We start from the raw sequence: 15,538 nt of genomic DNA on the forward strand, positions 1-15,538 counted from the left end.
TGACAAACTAATTTAGTTCACACTCTCGAATTTGGGCAACCTACTTTGGTTTCCTTAAGCTGCTTTCAATATTTGCATTTAAAAGCACATATCCTGCAGTGCTAACCCCTTSAAGTGAGGGATTGACTGATTACTCATATGTCTCCAAGTCAGGTAAGGAATACAAAAATTAAAAGGAAGGATGCTCTTTGTAAACACACATTTTCTATCTCCCTGCAGACACCCTGCAAATCTCAGCTTAAAGATGTCACTTCCTTATTTGTTCCATCGGATCACTGCCAGTACTTCTGGAAGTCACCACAAGCATGCTCTTTTCTTTTGCAAGTAAACTATTTTCATAGAGTAGGTCATACTCTGTTATGGAGAAATAGATGGGAGATATTTTTTTTTAATAATTTTAACTTCTATGCTTGCAGCATAGAATAGGTGGGTTGCACAGAACTATTCTTACCGGCTGAACACCACTTCTTTGACAGATTAATTTAATCGTACCCTTCTAACAATAGAATTCAAATACTCTATTTAAAATGTGAAGTTCTAAATATAGAAACCTTTCTAAAAGTGGGAAGAATTATGATTTCTGTGTTGTTATGTCTTGGTTGCTTATTTCAYAGCCAACACACATTTTAAGATTTTAATCTTCTTACTTATCTTTTAAGAAAAGATGCCTGCCCTCCTCCCACAGAGAGTTGAATTCAAATCTTCAAAGTTAGGAAATGACAAAAATAAGACTGACCCCTCTTGCATTTTCAAAAATAACTTTTTCCAATATCCCATGGCAACCAATGGCACAGACAAAGTTGAAATGAAGTCACCAAGAGCTCAGCATGGGGCCTCAAATCAGGAGCTCCCTGTACCCTTTTACAGCTCTCTGCCTCACTGGGCTGTGACCAGAGCGAGGGAAGACTCCTGTAGTGAACAGTACACAGTCTGCAACACTAAATATATGCAACAGCAGGAGAGGGGAGAGGGGAACTGCATTTTCTGGACAATTAGATACATAGACTTAGTGCCACTATGTGTAAGGAACTGGAGTTCAGCCTGGCTGCCCTTGGATGAAACTGTACCTCCTGTTGGTGGAGGTTTGCTTTTGCCATGGAGACCCTCTCTAGAGAATGCTCAGCACTGTTTGAACCAAGAGATGAGGAGCTGGGTGCAAACTCCTCTGCTGTCCTGGATCACTCAGCAGACACACAGCAGAGTGAGGGTGTGCTGTGTGTGGGAGAAGCACATCCAGCCACGTGGAGTGCTGAGACATGGGTTGCAAGACACCCATGAGGGATTATGTCCTCCAGCTGGGTTACTTTCAAAGCCATGGCAGCTTCCTGGATAAATAGCAAAGCTGCAGCACAGCTTCTGTCCCAGTAGCTGACCTACATGCCAAGGGCAGCCAGATCCCAGACCAAGCTAATCAGTTAAATTTAGCCCACAGGAACAAAGCTGCGGTGGCTCTCCATGAAATGTATGAGGTGTAGTCGGTGTGGAAACAGTGAAGTGGGAATTGTGTGGACTTTGCACTCAGTGCATGTGATACAAGTCAGAGGCCAAACCTTTCAGCATTTTCAGAAAAAGCAAACAAAAACCTAAACAAACTCCATGAATAAAATCACATAATATTTTTTCTCGGGGAGGAAAGGCTGCGCTCTGATTTTGAGAGCCCCCCTTCTTGCCAACTACAACTTCAAGCTTCAAGGCATAGTTGAACTGAAGGACTTCAAAATATGACAGAGAAACTCATCAAATCTTGCAACTAGTTCCTTCTCATCTGCTGTGCAGAAATGCCGACATTGTTGGGRCTTCACATTTGAGTTTGAGTCTCAATGAGAAAATAGGCACAGGCAATTTCAGCTTTCAGGATTAAATTTTGGTCACATTAGCACCCAAAACAGGGCATCCTTAGTGCCAGTGTAAAGGATAAAAATAAACATCTCACAAAATCTCAGCTTGCAGGGAGATGCTTAGACACAAATTATTGAGGGAAAACATCCAAATCTAGCATACTTCTCAGTCTCTTTCTTCTTTTTCTGAACAAGAATGCAAAGTTCCTTTTCCTTATTTAGTCACACATTACAGAGCTAATAAATGAGCATCAAAGGAAGGGGCAAGAGGTCCAGTGGCTTTTCTTCTGTGTACCATGGAAGCTAACCTGTCACCACTCTCCCTTCACTAGCCTAGTAGGTCTTTGGAGTCCTAGAACTGCTTTGGAGATCACACACACTACAATAATGCACAATGATTTGGACAGGCTTTCAGATGGGCAGGTCTGAAATTATTTAATCTTTACAGGCTGCAATTCTTACAAAAGAACCACTTGGGAGCAAGCCTGCCGTCAGCATACATATATTAACTTTCCAAAGAATTCTGCTGCATTACAGAAAGATAAGAAGAGGAATTCAACTTCCTACAGGAATTAAAGAAATTGGGTCTCTGGATGCCATGTTACAGTAAGATTGATTTCATAACCTCACTCTCTTTGAAATGTCCTTTTTTTAGTACTTGGACAGCCTTGTGATGAAGCTCAATAGTACTGGATCATGCTCAAATTTTAGCCTTGTGAACTTTAAACAATGGTCACCATTTTTGCAATAGGCAGAGGGAATTTCATAAATCCATTATCCAAATCATATGTTACTTTAGCTATTTGTTCTGCCTATTGAGCAGCAGACAAAGCAATTCTTCCAAGAAATCTGCACAGTAGCAAGAGATCACAAGTCACAGGTGAGAGCAGAATCCAAACTGCAAACTGCAGTCACACTGTAATGAAGCTGCTGCACTGACAGAACTGCTCAGACAGTTTTATTCCTTTTCTATGCTTTACCACACTCCTTTAGAGAGTGAAATACTATTAAGCCCAGTTTACAGGCAAAGAAGAAAGCACTGAGATACAAAGTACGAAGGAGAAACCTGGTTGTGCTCCTGATCATTGCATAATTCTTAGTATTAAATCACAGTTCAAGTTCCATCATCCCCTTTATGTTCTCTAGGACAGGATCTGTATCCACCAAGAATGATACCTCAGACAGCTCAGACATGCTCAGTCGAAGTTAATGAAACAGTAAGACTGGCACTTTTTGCAATGCAAGATAATTGCACTTGAATGGAAATGGTGTATCTGGTAGACTTATCATTCCATGTTTTTGGTGTTTTTTTCACCAAAATGAGGTATCAGACATCTAATCTACTGATGCTGAAGCTCCTGTCAGGCCTGCAGTCCCTGCTGCATCCTGTGTATTCTGCTTGAAAGCTTGAATGCAGGGTCCCAGCTGTCTGTCCAACTATAGGCTTGGCAGTGTTGTAAATTTGATCATGATTACATCTGTTAAAGCATAAGAACCAGCAAGTGATTTGAGTTGAATTTTTTGCAGTGGGAAGATGTGGAAGGTAATTTTTTTTTTTTTCTCAAGGTGACTGTCAAAATAATAATAATATTAATAATAATAATAATAATAATAATAATAATAATAATAATAATAATAATAATAATAATAATAATAATAATAATTTAAAAATACCACTCAGAAAACCCCAAATTACCACAGTGGAATTAACAGGTGAGCAAAGAAAGTGCTGGTCTTCTAAGTTTTTTCAGTGGTAATGTTTGAAATTATCAAGCTTTTGATTTCTGTTATTGGCTTCTAAAATATTTTGACAGCCATACACAATAACCTTTACAAATTCATGTTTTCTAACCCAACTTTACTTTGTGAACCTAATGGTGCATTGATTTCCCTACAGCTTGAGAGTTTACAAGCATAATTCTGAGCTTCTGAGACAGTTTCCTTTCAGTTATTTATCAGAAAGCACCTTTTCAGAGCAAATTTATCCCCTGCTGGCTTTTAAGATCACATTCACCATTACTCAGATATTATATTTTGCAATTCCAATATAAGAATTTAGAGGTAGAAAACAGAAGAATAGATGGCATGTCAAGGAACTTTCTCTGAAGAAATTTCTTGAGGGAATTTTTCTGGATCAGTCATTTGCTGTTTGCCTGTGGTTTAGATGAAAGAGTTAGGGATTCAGTGGGTAACAGTCTAGCTGGCAGAGAGACAAATTAATCACAGAAAACCACCAGAAACTGCAGCACACACTGGACTCAATAGGTTCATGTTTGAACAGCTGCTCAGCATAACAAACTACCAGGATGGGCTTTAAATAATATTTTTTTTGATTACGTTTCTTTTTCTTGGTATTATTCTGATTTTTGAAAATTAATTTTACCAACTAGATGTTTTAACAAGAAAAATCTGTATCTGTGACGAATAAAGTCATCAACCTACACATACAGGTCAGGCTGTATTTGTGATGTAAAATTAGTACTTGAATATGAACGTTATCAGCAACTTACAGACCTCCAACTACAATTATTCTGCTGACAAATTAAAATTAACAATAAAGAGATCTGTGCAATTGCTCAGCAGTTATAACCATAAATATTAAATGCCTCTTTTAAGATGCTACAAAAGCATAATTTTAGTATGAAAGGCTGCTTCAGAGTGAGAACTGGCAAAGGAAAGAAGTAGGTTAGGATTATTCTGAGTTCCAGAATGCAAATGAAAATAGGATTTTATACTACTTATGTTATTGGTGAATGCAAAGTGATACAGATGACATCTGACAAGAAGTTAGAATTAAGGAAAAGAAAAATATGTTGCCTAAATTTTTTCACTATGTTCAACCTAATAGGAATGCTGTTATGAATCCCTCTGAAATAATTCTTACTGAAATATGACTTTCTAAGAACAGCAAAACCAAAACATGTTCCTAGCCAATGGATGGACTATCATTTTTTTAAAATAAAATAATTTTTCTCACTTAAAATTCTGAAAATATGCTTTTTAAAAAATACCCTCTATGCTTCATACACTAGGAACACTCTTCCATTTTGCAGTTAGTAAGGAATCTGAGAGCTGAATGTCACCCTACTTCAGTTGTGTCAAATCCAAAAGTATGAGAATATTGTTGGAGATTTTCAAAACAATATGAGAAACCTGATCAACAGTAAGTCTGTGATTGTTACTCTTAGATCCTTTATTTAATTTTTAACTTTTTAATTTTCTTTTTATTTATCTCATAATATTTGACTCAATAAAAGATATTGAACAGGCTTTGAATAAGTCAATGTTTTATACCTGTTTCACAAGACAAGCTGAGAGAAAAGTTCTTATATGAGTAGTTTGACCAAAATGTTGGGTATGAATGGCAAAATATGGTTCATATGAGTCCCTTCTAACTATATGAATCTTTCCCTCAGCCTCTATATGAAAGCAGGCAGCAATCTGGATGAATTAATTCTGAAAGGTAAGGAAAATTTTTGATGGGATCAAGAAATGAAAAGTATCAGGAAAAAAAAAAAAACAAACCCCAAAGCAAAAGACCAATGTATCTTTTAACTATTAAAAAATAAAGTACTTTTCATTTACCTTAAATTTTCTGAACTGAATTCCGACTCCAAGAATTTCAGAAACTGCTCTCTTCCCACAGGGTCTTTCAAAGCTTCATCCATGCCAAACCCCCATCGTTTCACCCTCTGCTGTCCTGGCTCCTTGCTACAGAAGAAAAAACAACAGAACCTGAAGTGAGCAATAGTACAGTATTCTAATACTCTGTGTTCATAATTTAGACTAAGTTGTAAAATTATATAATTTCCTCACTTTTTAGATTGTTTGTATCTGCGCAGTTTTCAGCAATGAGCAAACAGACTGTAAGTATTTACATAGGATGAAGGTAATACACAGAAGAATAAAGATTTCCAACCAGGAATGTTATCAGATTTTAAATGCTGTCTTTCTTTTTTTGTTTTTATTTTTTTTGTTGTTTTTTGTTTTTTGTTTTTTGTTTTTTGTTTTTTGTTTTTTTTTTTTTGTTTTTTTTTTGTTTTCACCATACTAAAACCTGGAAACCAGTTACTGTAACGTTTCACAAAAATTTATTGATCCATTGCACTTCACATCTTGAGAAACTGTAAAACTGGGAAGACAAAAAGGGTACCCCAATGGCCTTCTACCTCAGCATTTTCCTGCAATACCTTTGTCTGAAATCTTCACATTTCCAGAAAAGCACATTATACCCCCTTACTTCCAAAGAAGAAATAAAATTGTATACCTTGCCTCCAGTTCCCAGAAAGTGGTGTCATCTGATATCCAAGGGTTTGAGGGATCAGGGGGCACAAGAAAAGGATCATATTCCAAATACTGCTCTGTATAAGCTAATAGACTAGGAAAATAAAAGCATCAAACATCGTCATGTCAGGAGGCAGGGAAACCTGAGCAGGTTACCCCAGTTAACAAGTTCCCTTGCTCAAGCCTCTTAGAATTGCACCATTGAAGAAGGAAGGGTGCTCAGGTCCTCCAAGAGTAGAAATAAAATAAGCTTCCCTAATTATTCCACATAGTTCTATGTAAGGTTCCTTTAAGCACTAATGAATTAGATCATGCCACCTCTTTCATGCACATTTGTTTTCATAAAGAGACATGTTTTATATCCCTGTGGTTTTAATTATCAGTTCTTTTAAAATCTGCTCTAAAACACTGCATGTTACACAGGTTATATTTATTGGCCCTGCAGCTGCTAATGCTCCTTTTATTTTCTCTTAAATATAATTATTTTTATAATTTTCTAATCAAATGGCACTATTTTTTAAAAAGAAAGCAAATTTTTTTCACTTTTTTTTTTTATTCATGAATTGGTCTGACTCAGCTGCATACTATGTTTGTATTCTGGTAATTTACATCTCCCATTGTCCTTATTCATGCTTTCTGGTTCCTTTGTCCTCATATTTTTTTTTAAATTATTGACAAGTGAGGACAACTATTTTTTCTTTTCAATTCCTATTATATTTAGTTGAAGACAACTATTCTTTCTTTTCAATTCCTATTATACTTAGTGTGCATTGTATTTTTACTGTTCGGCAAAAAAAAAAACCTTAACCTGATCTCTTTATAAATAAATATTTATATATATTTGCATATATATGCACACATATATAAGTAGATATATATGCACATATGCATATGAGAAGATGAAGAGCAATTTGTATTTGGCTTATTTTCCTTTATTAAGCCTTTTCTCAGTTTTCTGCCGTGTTGGGCTCTTTTGTTTTATTTGCTTCTAGCCCCTTTCCTGACAAATTTTGGTCTTATCTGGAGATAGATTCCTACTTGTGTTACACCTCTGACCCAAACTAAGCCCAGACCCACTCTGTTCAAGCACTGACTGAGATCCACATCAATCAGTTCCCTTTCTTCATCAGTGATTGCCCTTCGGAAATATCAAAACAATAACCCCAGACCTATTCCCATTTAGCCTCCCTGCCAGTGGAAGTTGAAACTTGTGATCACTTGGTCAGAGGCTCTTTCAAGAACTTGGGTTTATCAGAAATGTATCAAGGAATAATTGGGCCATCTTTTACCACTGAAAGAACTTCATACTTCTCCACTTAAAGTAAACTCTCTTCAGTTATTTCTATGACAACTGAGCTGCTGCGTCTCTCTTTGAAAGATGTTTGCTCTGAATAGCTCTTTGAAGCTGTTTCATACTGACATTTTCCCAATAGTTATCAGTCTAATTGAAAAAAAAAAAAGAAAATGTGATGATATACGTACCTTTCTGCAACTTTTGACATTTTTAATCTATGCCTGTCTAATTGCATTTGCCAGTGCTTAATCTGCAAGAAACGAAGGCAAAGAGTTTTATGAGTAATTTATTGCTTGACTCTATTTCTATAACTTTTTTTATTAGGCCTGTAATTGAACCTTAATTTATCCTAGGGCACAGAAGAGAAATGTATCTGAATTAAAACAACATTTCACCAGTGTAGTTCTGAAATAAATGGAATTTTCCATTAAAGGGAAAAGGTCATACAGAAACAAAAATGTGCCCAATATAACATTTTCCCTAAAGGTTCATCAACAGAAATCCAATTAGGCTGTTTTTTTTARGGTTTTGAAGTGAACTAACACTTCTTCAGACATTTACCTTCTCCAAATTCTAACATCTCAGGAAAGATTAACAAAGCTTTAACAGTAGTTAAATGTGTGAGCCTATAGATGCATACGTGGAGTAATGAGTATACTCCCAAACCTCAAATCAGTGTTGAAAGGAAGACTAGGCTGTCTACTGCTGAAAGGTCTAATATCCTTAGCTATAGGAAGAAGTCACTCACTGGCCTAATTCCCATAGCCTTTGGATGTTTAATGCAAGAGAGAAAAAAAAATCAGTTTTTTGTCTCAGTTTTAATGAAGTTACTACATGCCTAAACCCATAAATATTGAGACAAGGAAAAAGTTTATTAACTGCTTGCTAAAGCTGTTTAGAATAACTTCCCAGCTACAATATTTTTTGGTTTTATACCTACTTTCCTATAAAGTTCATTGAAAAGTATGTGTTTGTAGTTATGCTCCAAACCTCTTGGTGCAGTTCATCTTCCGTGGGTGGCTTTGTCTCTGGTACTGGCGTGTGGGTGGGGCTGTGACTCCGAATGTCATTTTGTAAGCCATAGACAGACTGCAAAAAAATATGGAACAATGATATATTGTTGCTTTCAAGCAATGCTTTCTACACACACCTGTAGTAACTGTCGCGGTTTTGTACATTGTGCTCCAGAACTTAGCCAAGTTAGATCATATTTTCTAAAGTGTAAAGTAAAGACTCCCAAACTCCACAGCTCCATAAAGCCACAGAACAAAGGATCTACGTCTATTAGGTTTGTATATTTACATCATAGTAAACATGGGGAATGACACTGAGAGATCCTGTTAAGTGGAGACAGCTGGTAGTGCAGCACCAGGATTATTTGGATGACTACCAAAATTGAAATTACTGTCTGGTAAAATACACTTATCTGGACCTTTCACTACAATAAATAAGCCAAGATAAAACTTTCTTTAAATCCACTTGCTTTCTTAAAACATACTTTTCTATGGGTCAACATACAAGTGTACCTCAAAGGAAGTACTATAAAGTGGGAGTTAATCTACATTGTTATGGTGCAAAGGATTTAAAAGTGTTGAGCCAATCCATCTGTACATCCCAAGAGAAGTTTATCTCTAATTACAACCTAATTGAGATACAGCTTACTTCTTCCACAATTTCCGGTCATCCATTTTGGGCACAATTGTAGAACAGAGAAAACCTTTTAATTAAGACCAGGACAAGATCTGCTGTCAGAGTTTACAATGAATTGTCAATTTTTTTTCCTTAATTACTGACAGAAACCATTTAATATACTTCACTCAATCTACTAAACAACATTAGTAAAGCACACAAAAAAGAATACTATGTTCAAAAACTCTTTGTATTGCTCCAAAATCTTATGTGATAGCATTTACTTAGCATTAGCAAATTTATTAATATTAATTCAACTAAGAGCTTATGAAATATTAACATACGTTCATACATTTGTTCCTTGCAGCTGTAAGAAAAAAACGCTTTAAGAAACTATGGAAATTCATGATATAAATTTTGTCCACCTCCTGTTTTTGATATAATAACAGTGCTTACCTTTCTTGTTTTATGTGGATTTCTCATTCTTGAAGATTTTTTTATATCCACTTCAGTAGTGTTTACACAGCCAGGCTATTAAAAGAAAGAGAAAGAAAAAACGCTGAATCTGTGAAGTAACTTCACTGAGATRCTCCTCTTCAGTGAGCAAGACTGAAAAATAAATTCCACGCCATGAAACTGGAATAAAATAAATTATCAAGACAACAAAAACCAATCACAGGTTTCTGCTTTGGTTTTGCCAGGAAGACATTCATTACATTCCAGTTATCCCTCTAAGAAGCATGATTAACTTAATGAGACAAAATAAATAGAATTATGCAATATTCACCTCAGCTTGAACCTCAGGCTCCCTTCAGGAGCATCAGGTTTTGGGTCAAATTTCCTTTTAAAGCAAAATGCAAAAGTACCCAAACAGGAGTTGTTTCTTCAGAAAAGAAAGGGGNCAAACAATCAACCAAACAAACAAAAAAAACAAAAAAAAAACCCAAAAAAACCAACACAAAAAACAGGCTTTTGCAGCCTAACCAGAAGACTGAATAAAGTCTAATTTATTTAGACTAGTCTATTTATAAAGTCTAATCAAAAGAAGTCTAAATAAAATGATGCTCAACACATCAGATTTGGTTTTCAATGGTTCATTCTCACAACTCTGTAGCATCCCAAAGCACACAAGTACACTAGTTTCTCCCAATTCATCTTCGTTTGACACTTCCCTCTAAGTACAAAATCTGTCTGTAAATCTGATTTTTGCCTGTTGCTAGAAACAACTGTTAATAAGTGTTTTGCTCTCAGGTGAGTTTTATCTATTGATTTAGAGCGATTACATTTGACACTGAGTGGAAGTACAAAATCTCCTCTCTAGTGGGAGCAGATTTTTTGTGAAAGTAGGTTAGGGTTTTCTTAATAGGACTATCTGGATATTGAATTTACTTGTCCAATAGCCAAGCTGGACTTATTATCACAGTTATGATACAACTTCTGTCTTCCTATCATAATGTAAAATGCTTGATGGGACTGTACATTTTTAAAGATAAAATTTTTTAAAAAATCTTTTATAGGCAGAGCTAAGAAACAAATAGTTCTCATTAAACAAAGGATTAATACTTTGCCCCTGGAAAATACTCTGAACAGATTGATTTTTAAAAAAAAAAAATCAGTATTTTTTTACAATTAATAAATAAGTCTCTATTTCAAAGTAATAAATTAGTGTGCATTTGATCATCTTACATTTGCAGTAGAAACCGTTCATCATTTCTAAGAAAAAAAATAGACAATATTCTTCAGATTGCATTTGATGTGCTAGCATTGGGAAGGTATCCTTTGTGCTTTTGAACAAAAATAGTGCTTTTAAAACTCAGAAATAACTTGCATCTCACAAAGGAAAAGGTTGAAAAAATACAAAGTTCTGCATGATGGTCATTTTAAAAACAGAAAGCAATTTCCAGGGCAGTATACAGAGATATAAAGTTTTTTTTTAAAAAAAACAGTACATCTACTTTAGGATTACAGCAGCAGCTGGCACTGAGGAAGACAGGGGCTTTAACATCTACAGCCTTTGAATGTAACAATTTGAATAGCAGGCACACTTACATAAGGCACAAACTGTTATTTGCTCAGTGTTCTGTTATGGTTTGTTAAAAGCCTGCCCTAAAAATGGAGAGGGAAAAAAAAAAAAAAAAGGCATAAACCTCATCTGAAGGCTCTTATTTTTAAAGCTTTCAAGCCCACCAGCAGTAAATAGTATGGACAGCTTGCCTGGGTAACTTACATGCCAGAATGGTGCAGATTGATTCAAGAGACATAAGAAATTCTGAGAAATTTTTGGAAATGACACAAGGGCAAAGCTTTTGCTGTTGCAGAGAGGCCCTACCCAATACTGACCTGCTGCAGCACCTAGAGGATTCTCAGTGACACCTGGCTGCTTAAAATTCCCACGCTGATGTAAAGTTGCTGTGGCAGGGGCACACAGGAGAGGCTGTGAGGGGAGAGGCTGGACCAAGGTGGGACCAAAGAGAAGCTGACAGGAGAGCAGCCCCAGGTAGGCAGAGGCAGGGAAGAATCAAGAAACTTCAGTGCAGAAGGGGAGGTGGCTAAAGGGTGTATCAACTATTCTGACAGGGTAACAATGGGAGTTAACAATAACGGTAACAATACCATTCTCATAATTTGATTTAAATTATATGACTGGAAGTACCTAATATAGTTTGGGCCACACTTTATGTTTTCTTCTCAACTGAAGCATATTTATTAAAATTATCCTTGATATGAGATAGGTTTTATTGTTTCTCTGGTGCTGCCGAATTTCATCTGTCAATATTTAGGAATAAATGCCAAACATCTTTTCAATTAAAATAAACACAAGAAGTTGCATTATTTGAACATTTTGCTGAAATAATTCAGAGTCTTTGTGGAAAAACCTTTGCTGGACAACATTAATTTTATTTGTATGCCCCCATTAACATAATAAGTATGTGTTTGGATACAATTATATCCAGCTGTGTTTTCTTTTTGTGTTGTTTTTTTAACTGGCCTACCACGGCTCAAATAGAGACATGCCTGTCAGAGTGCTCTGCTGCAAGATTCCCATTTAGTGTGTAGTATATAATTTGCATACTAATACTGTAAATAGTTGTCAAACAGATTTCCTGGAAGACTTGAGAACTCTTCTATATGTGTAAATAAACTGTTTATTTCTTACAGGTGTAATATTCTGCATGAAAACAATTTCCCCTCAACATATGCAGAGGAAAGCCTTGTGACCTTGTTGAAATTGTCATATAGAAAGATCATACAGGGCAGAATTTGTTCCTCATCAATTTTTAAACATCTGGGTGACAAACTGTCATACATTCACTTAGCTTTTTCATCCATCTATTAGCATGTCCTTATTTCAAAGTACAAATGCCATTTTATTCATTTACATCAAAGGACATGTGAGTCCAGTCATGATAAATGCTGATATAAACGGATACAGATAAATCATATTTAAAAAACACATATAGAGGAATTTCAATCCCTACTTCAATTATTGGATAACAATATTAGTATGAATCCCAAGCAGCACCACTTTCTACTGATGCTGTCTAGGAGGATGCATAACAGGATTTTGCTAAGAAACACAAAGGAAGGAAGAAGTCTTGTCTGTAAGTAGAGGAGAAAGCAGAACATGTATGCTTTAATCTGGCTATCGCCAGCATTTGAAGCATCCATCTGAGAGTATGCTGAGTTAAAACAAAAATCCACTTGATACTAATATTCTTTCACTGATAACTGTGGCAACAGTGAATTAATTAACTAAGCTCTTGTAATAGTGCTACAGTGTATTAATTTTCTGAAACCTGTAACAACTCTTTGGAGGAATTAATTATTTACATAAAATAGCATGCCTGAGCCATGGTACATTTCCAACCAAGTAGTGCAGGTTATGGAGCATTTATAGTCTGTTTGCACACTCCAAGTACCCTTTTTATCGCATGGCCACATAGCCCAGACCAATTGCTACCAATGTCTTTTTCTGTAAAAATCACTTTGCAGTGATGTACTTATAATTCTAAAAAATGCAAAATGCTCAGCAGAAAGTAAATTAATATTTATAATTAAGTCAGCTGAAGTTTGGATGTATTTTTTTTTTATTTCTCAAAGAAGATGGCAATTTAAGATGTGAATCTACTTAAGCCTAAATAACCAGAAGTTTTCTTGTATCTGAGACAAATATACCCCTGTATGTGGGAGGGAAGAAGCTCATGCATTTTGATAGGCTGGGAGCTGTCTGTTTGCACTGCTGCTCTGTAGGAAATGATCTGAAGGAGAAGTTGAACATGAGTCAGCAGTATCTCTCTGCAGCAATGCAGACAAACCATGTACCCAGCTGCATTAGCAATAGCTCAGCCACCAGACAAAGGAACAGTTTATATCTTTCTACTCAGCATCACAAGGAAACTTCTGGAACACCAAGACTACTTTTGAGCCCCACAAAACACAAAATAAATATATTCCAAAGGGGAAAACCCAGTGGAGGAATAGACTTCTTTTTTTATGATTGCAAAAGGGGAGAGCTAACCATTGTCTTCTGTACCTAAGGGGGGCTTACAGAGACAGAACTTTTCCAAAGGTGCACTGAGGAAGGACAGGAGACAGTAATCTGAAATTGCAGTCAAGGAATTTCCAGTCTGCTGTAAAGTAATATACTTCACAATAAAAGTAAGAGAGGCTGTGGAATGTCCATCCTTGGTGATTTACAAAGCTTATTTCACCCAAATGCCTGGACAATTTTATTCACATCAGAAATTAGCACTGGTTTGAGAGGGAGGTGGGATTAGAAGACCTCCAGAGGTCCCTCTCAGCCTACACTTCTGTGGTACAGCCTACTCTTCACAAGCTGCAGGCAGTGAAATTCAAATATTCCACTTTACAGAACACTCCAATCAAGTATTCACGTTGGTGTGAAATTCACCTCCCTGCCTTCCCCATCCCACAGCAGCAGAATGGAAACAAGGCTGGTATTTGCTTCCCTACTGCTGCCTCTGCCCTGCAGCAGCCTGTGGTGCRTGCTCAGCCCATACCAACCAACCTAAGGTTGATCTAAGGAAACCTAATTTCCCAGTCTCTTTAGCTAAAAATACATAGGTGCTATTTAAAATAATTATCTCATTTCAATATGCACACCCATAAATTCAGAGTTCATTAAGGCAGTAAATATTTAGGCAGATTGATTCACACACCTTATGCAGTTTCATTGCATTTCAGGGTCAATACACTATGAAATAGGTATTTTTATTTGTTTTTCTGGCATATGCTAACTTGTTAAGTYTAATTGAAAAACACTAAATTTCACAATCTCCAGGCTTGCAGAATTTAAAGACTACAAATTTAAATTATGGACCTGGGTACAAACTTAACAGATCTTCTCTTTAAATGGAAAATATAAAGTCATCCATACAAACATAAAGAAAAAGCAGACATTGAAATCTGTTTCTTACATTATGTGAAATAGAAGATTATCACTAAAAAAGTAAGCTTAAAATTTGAAATTTCCTGAGTGTCAAATGCTAGACTGGGATTCTGCAACAATCTATTCTGCTATTTCTGTCATTGCTGCTATTCCTGTCATTTTTCTAGGAGTCTTCTAACCCTCAACAGTAACTATTCATATCACTTACTTTCTAAAGAACAGAAAAGAAGCTAATCAGGCAGTGAGTGATAAGCAGAACGCCAGAGTTCACTGTTATTTGTAGATTTCTATTCCAGTTTACTTGCGCAGCTATCTGAACACTGCATAGTTAACAATCAAGGGGAGAAGATTATAAGAAAAGAAATGGAAGATTGCAAAATAAATAAACGAGGCAAAAAAAAAAATCCAGTGGCACTCAGCTGGAAAAAAATCAAAGGAGTTACTAGCTGGAAAAATATCCAGTTTGACTCTGGTAATGTGGGAAAGATTGTTTTGTCTTCTACATAGTCTAGCATCAAAGGAGACATTAAAATCCTGGATTGAATAAGTTTTCTGTAATGGCTAAAACTGAGTCTCTCATGAAGAAAAACACAGGCTACATTCTCCTGCAATGAACCAATTTTTCATTTCACAGAGATGGAAGTTATTCGAGTGTGCGGAATCCACTAAGGCTTACAAGGGAAAGTTGAGGTTTGGGTAATGATCATCAGGGTATTTTGGGATTTTACCTCATTTTACACACTCCAGGGTCAACGAATAAAGAAGCTTTTCTAGTGGAAGAGCTGCACCATTAATAACTTTTCTGGTGCAATAGGAAGTCTCAGAGGAACATTTCAAACACACTGAGTACAAGTGGTCAAGTTTTTTAATAGGATTTGGAAAAACAGCTGTTAGCTTAAAGCCCAGTCAAAGGACAGCAAAATTTCAAATTTAGCTACAAATTTCAGGAAATGAGAGTTTTTTTGAAATGTAGCTTACTTTATAACTAGAGATCAATGAACCTCAACTAAGCGATGGGAAAAAAAAAGACAAAAAAACCAAACCCAAACCCAAAACCAAAACCAACCAACCAACCAAAAAAAA

General features: G+C 36.0%; 1 protein-coding gene across 5 annotated transcripts in view; it reads right to left on the reverse strand.

The window, feature by feature from the left end:
- The window catches only part of RGS7 (regulator of G protein signaling 7), a 224,168-nt gene that overhangs the window by 31,414 nt on the left and 177,216 nt on the right, over positions 1-15,538 (reverse strand). For all 5 annotated transcript variants that reach the window (XM_057363970.1, XM_057363975.1, XM_057363973.1 and 2 more), the window contains exons 9-13: positions 9,502-9,576; positions 8,407-8,505; positions 7,605-7,666; positions 6,106-6,216; positions 5,424-5,549 (exon numbers count right to left, since the gene is read on the reverse strand). In XM_057363970.1, the coding sequence (XP_057219953.1) occupies positions 5,424-5,549; positions 6,106-6,216; positions 7,605-7,666; positions 8,407-8,505; positions 9,502-9,576 (473 nt within the window). The remainder of the gene's footprint in view (positions 1-5,423; positions 5,550-6,105; positions 6,217-7,604; positions 7,667-8,406; positions 8,506-9,501; positions 9,577-15,538) is intronic.

Source organism: Malurus melanocephalus, unplaced genomic scaffold, assembly GCF_030028575.1.
Source record: "Malurus melanocephalus ecotype Western Australia unplaced genomic scaffold, MMel_1.1 scaffold_33, whole genome shotgun sequence".
Lineage (NCBI taxonomy): Eukaryota > Metazoa > Chordata > Aves > Passeriformes > Maluridae > Malurus > Malurus melanocephalus.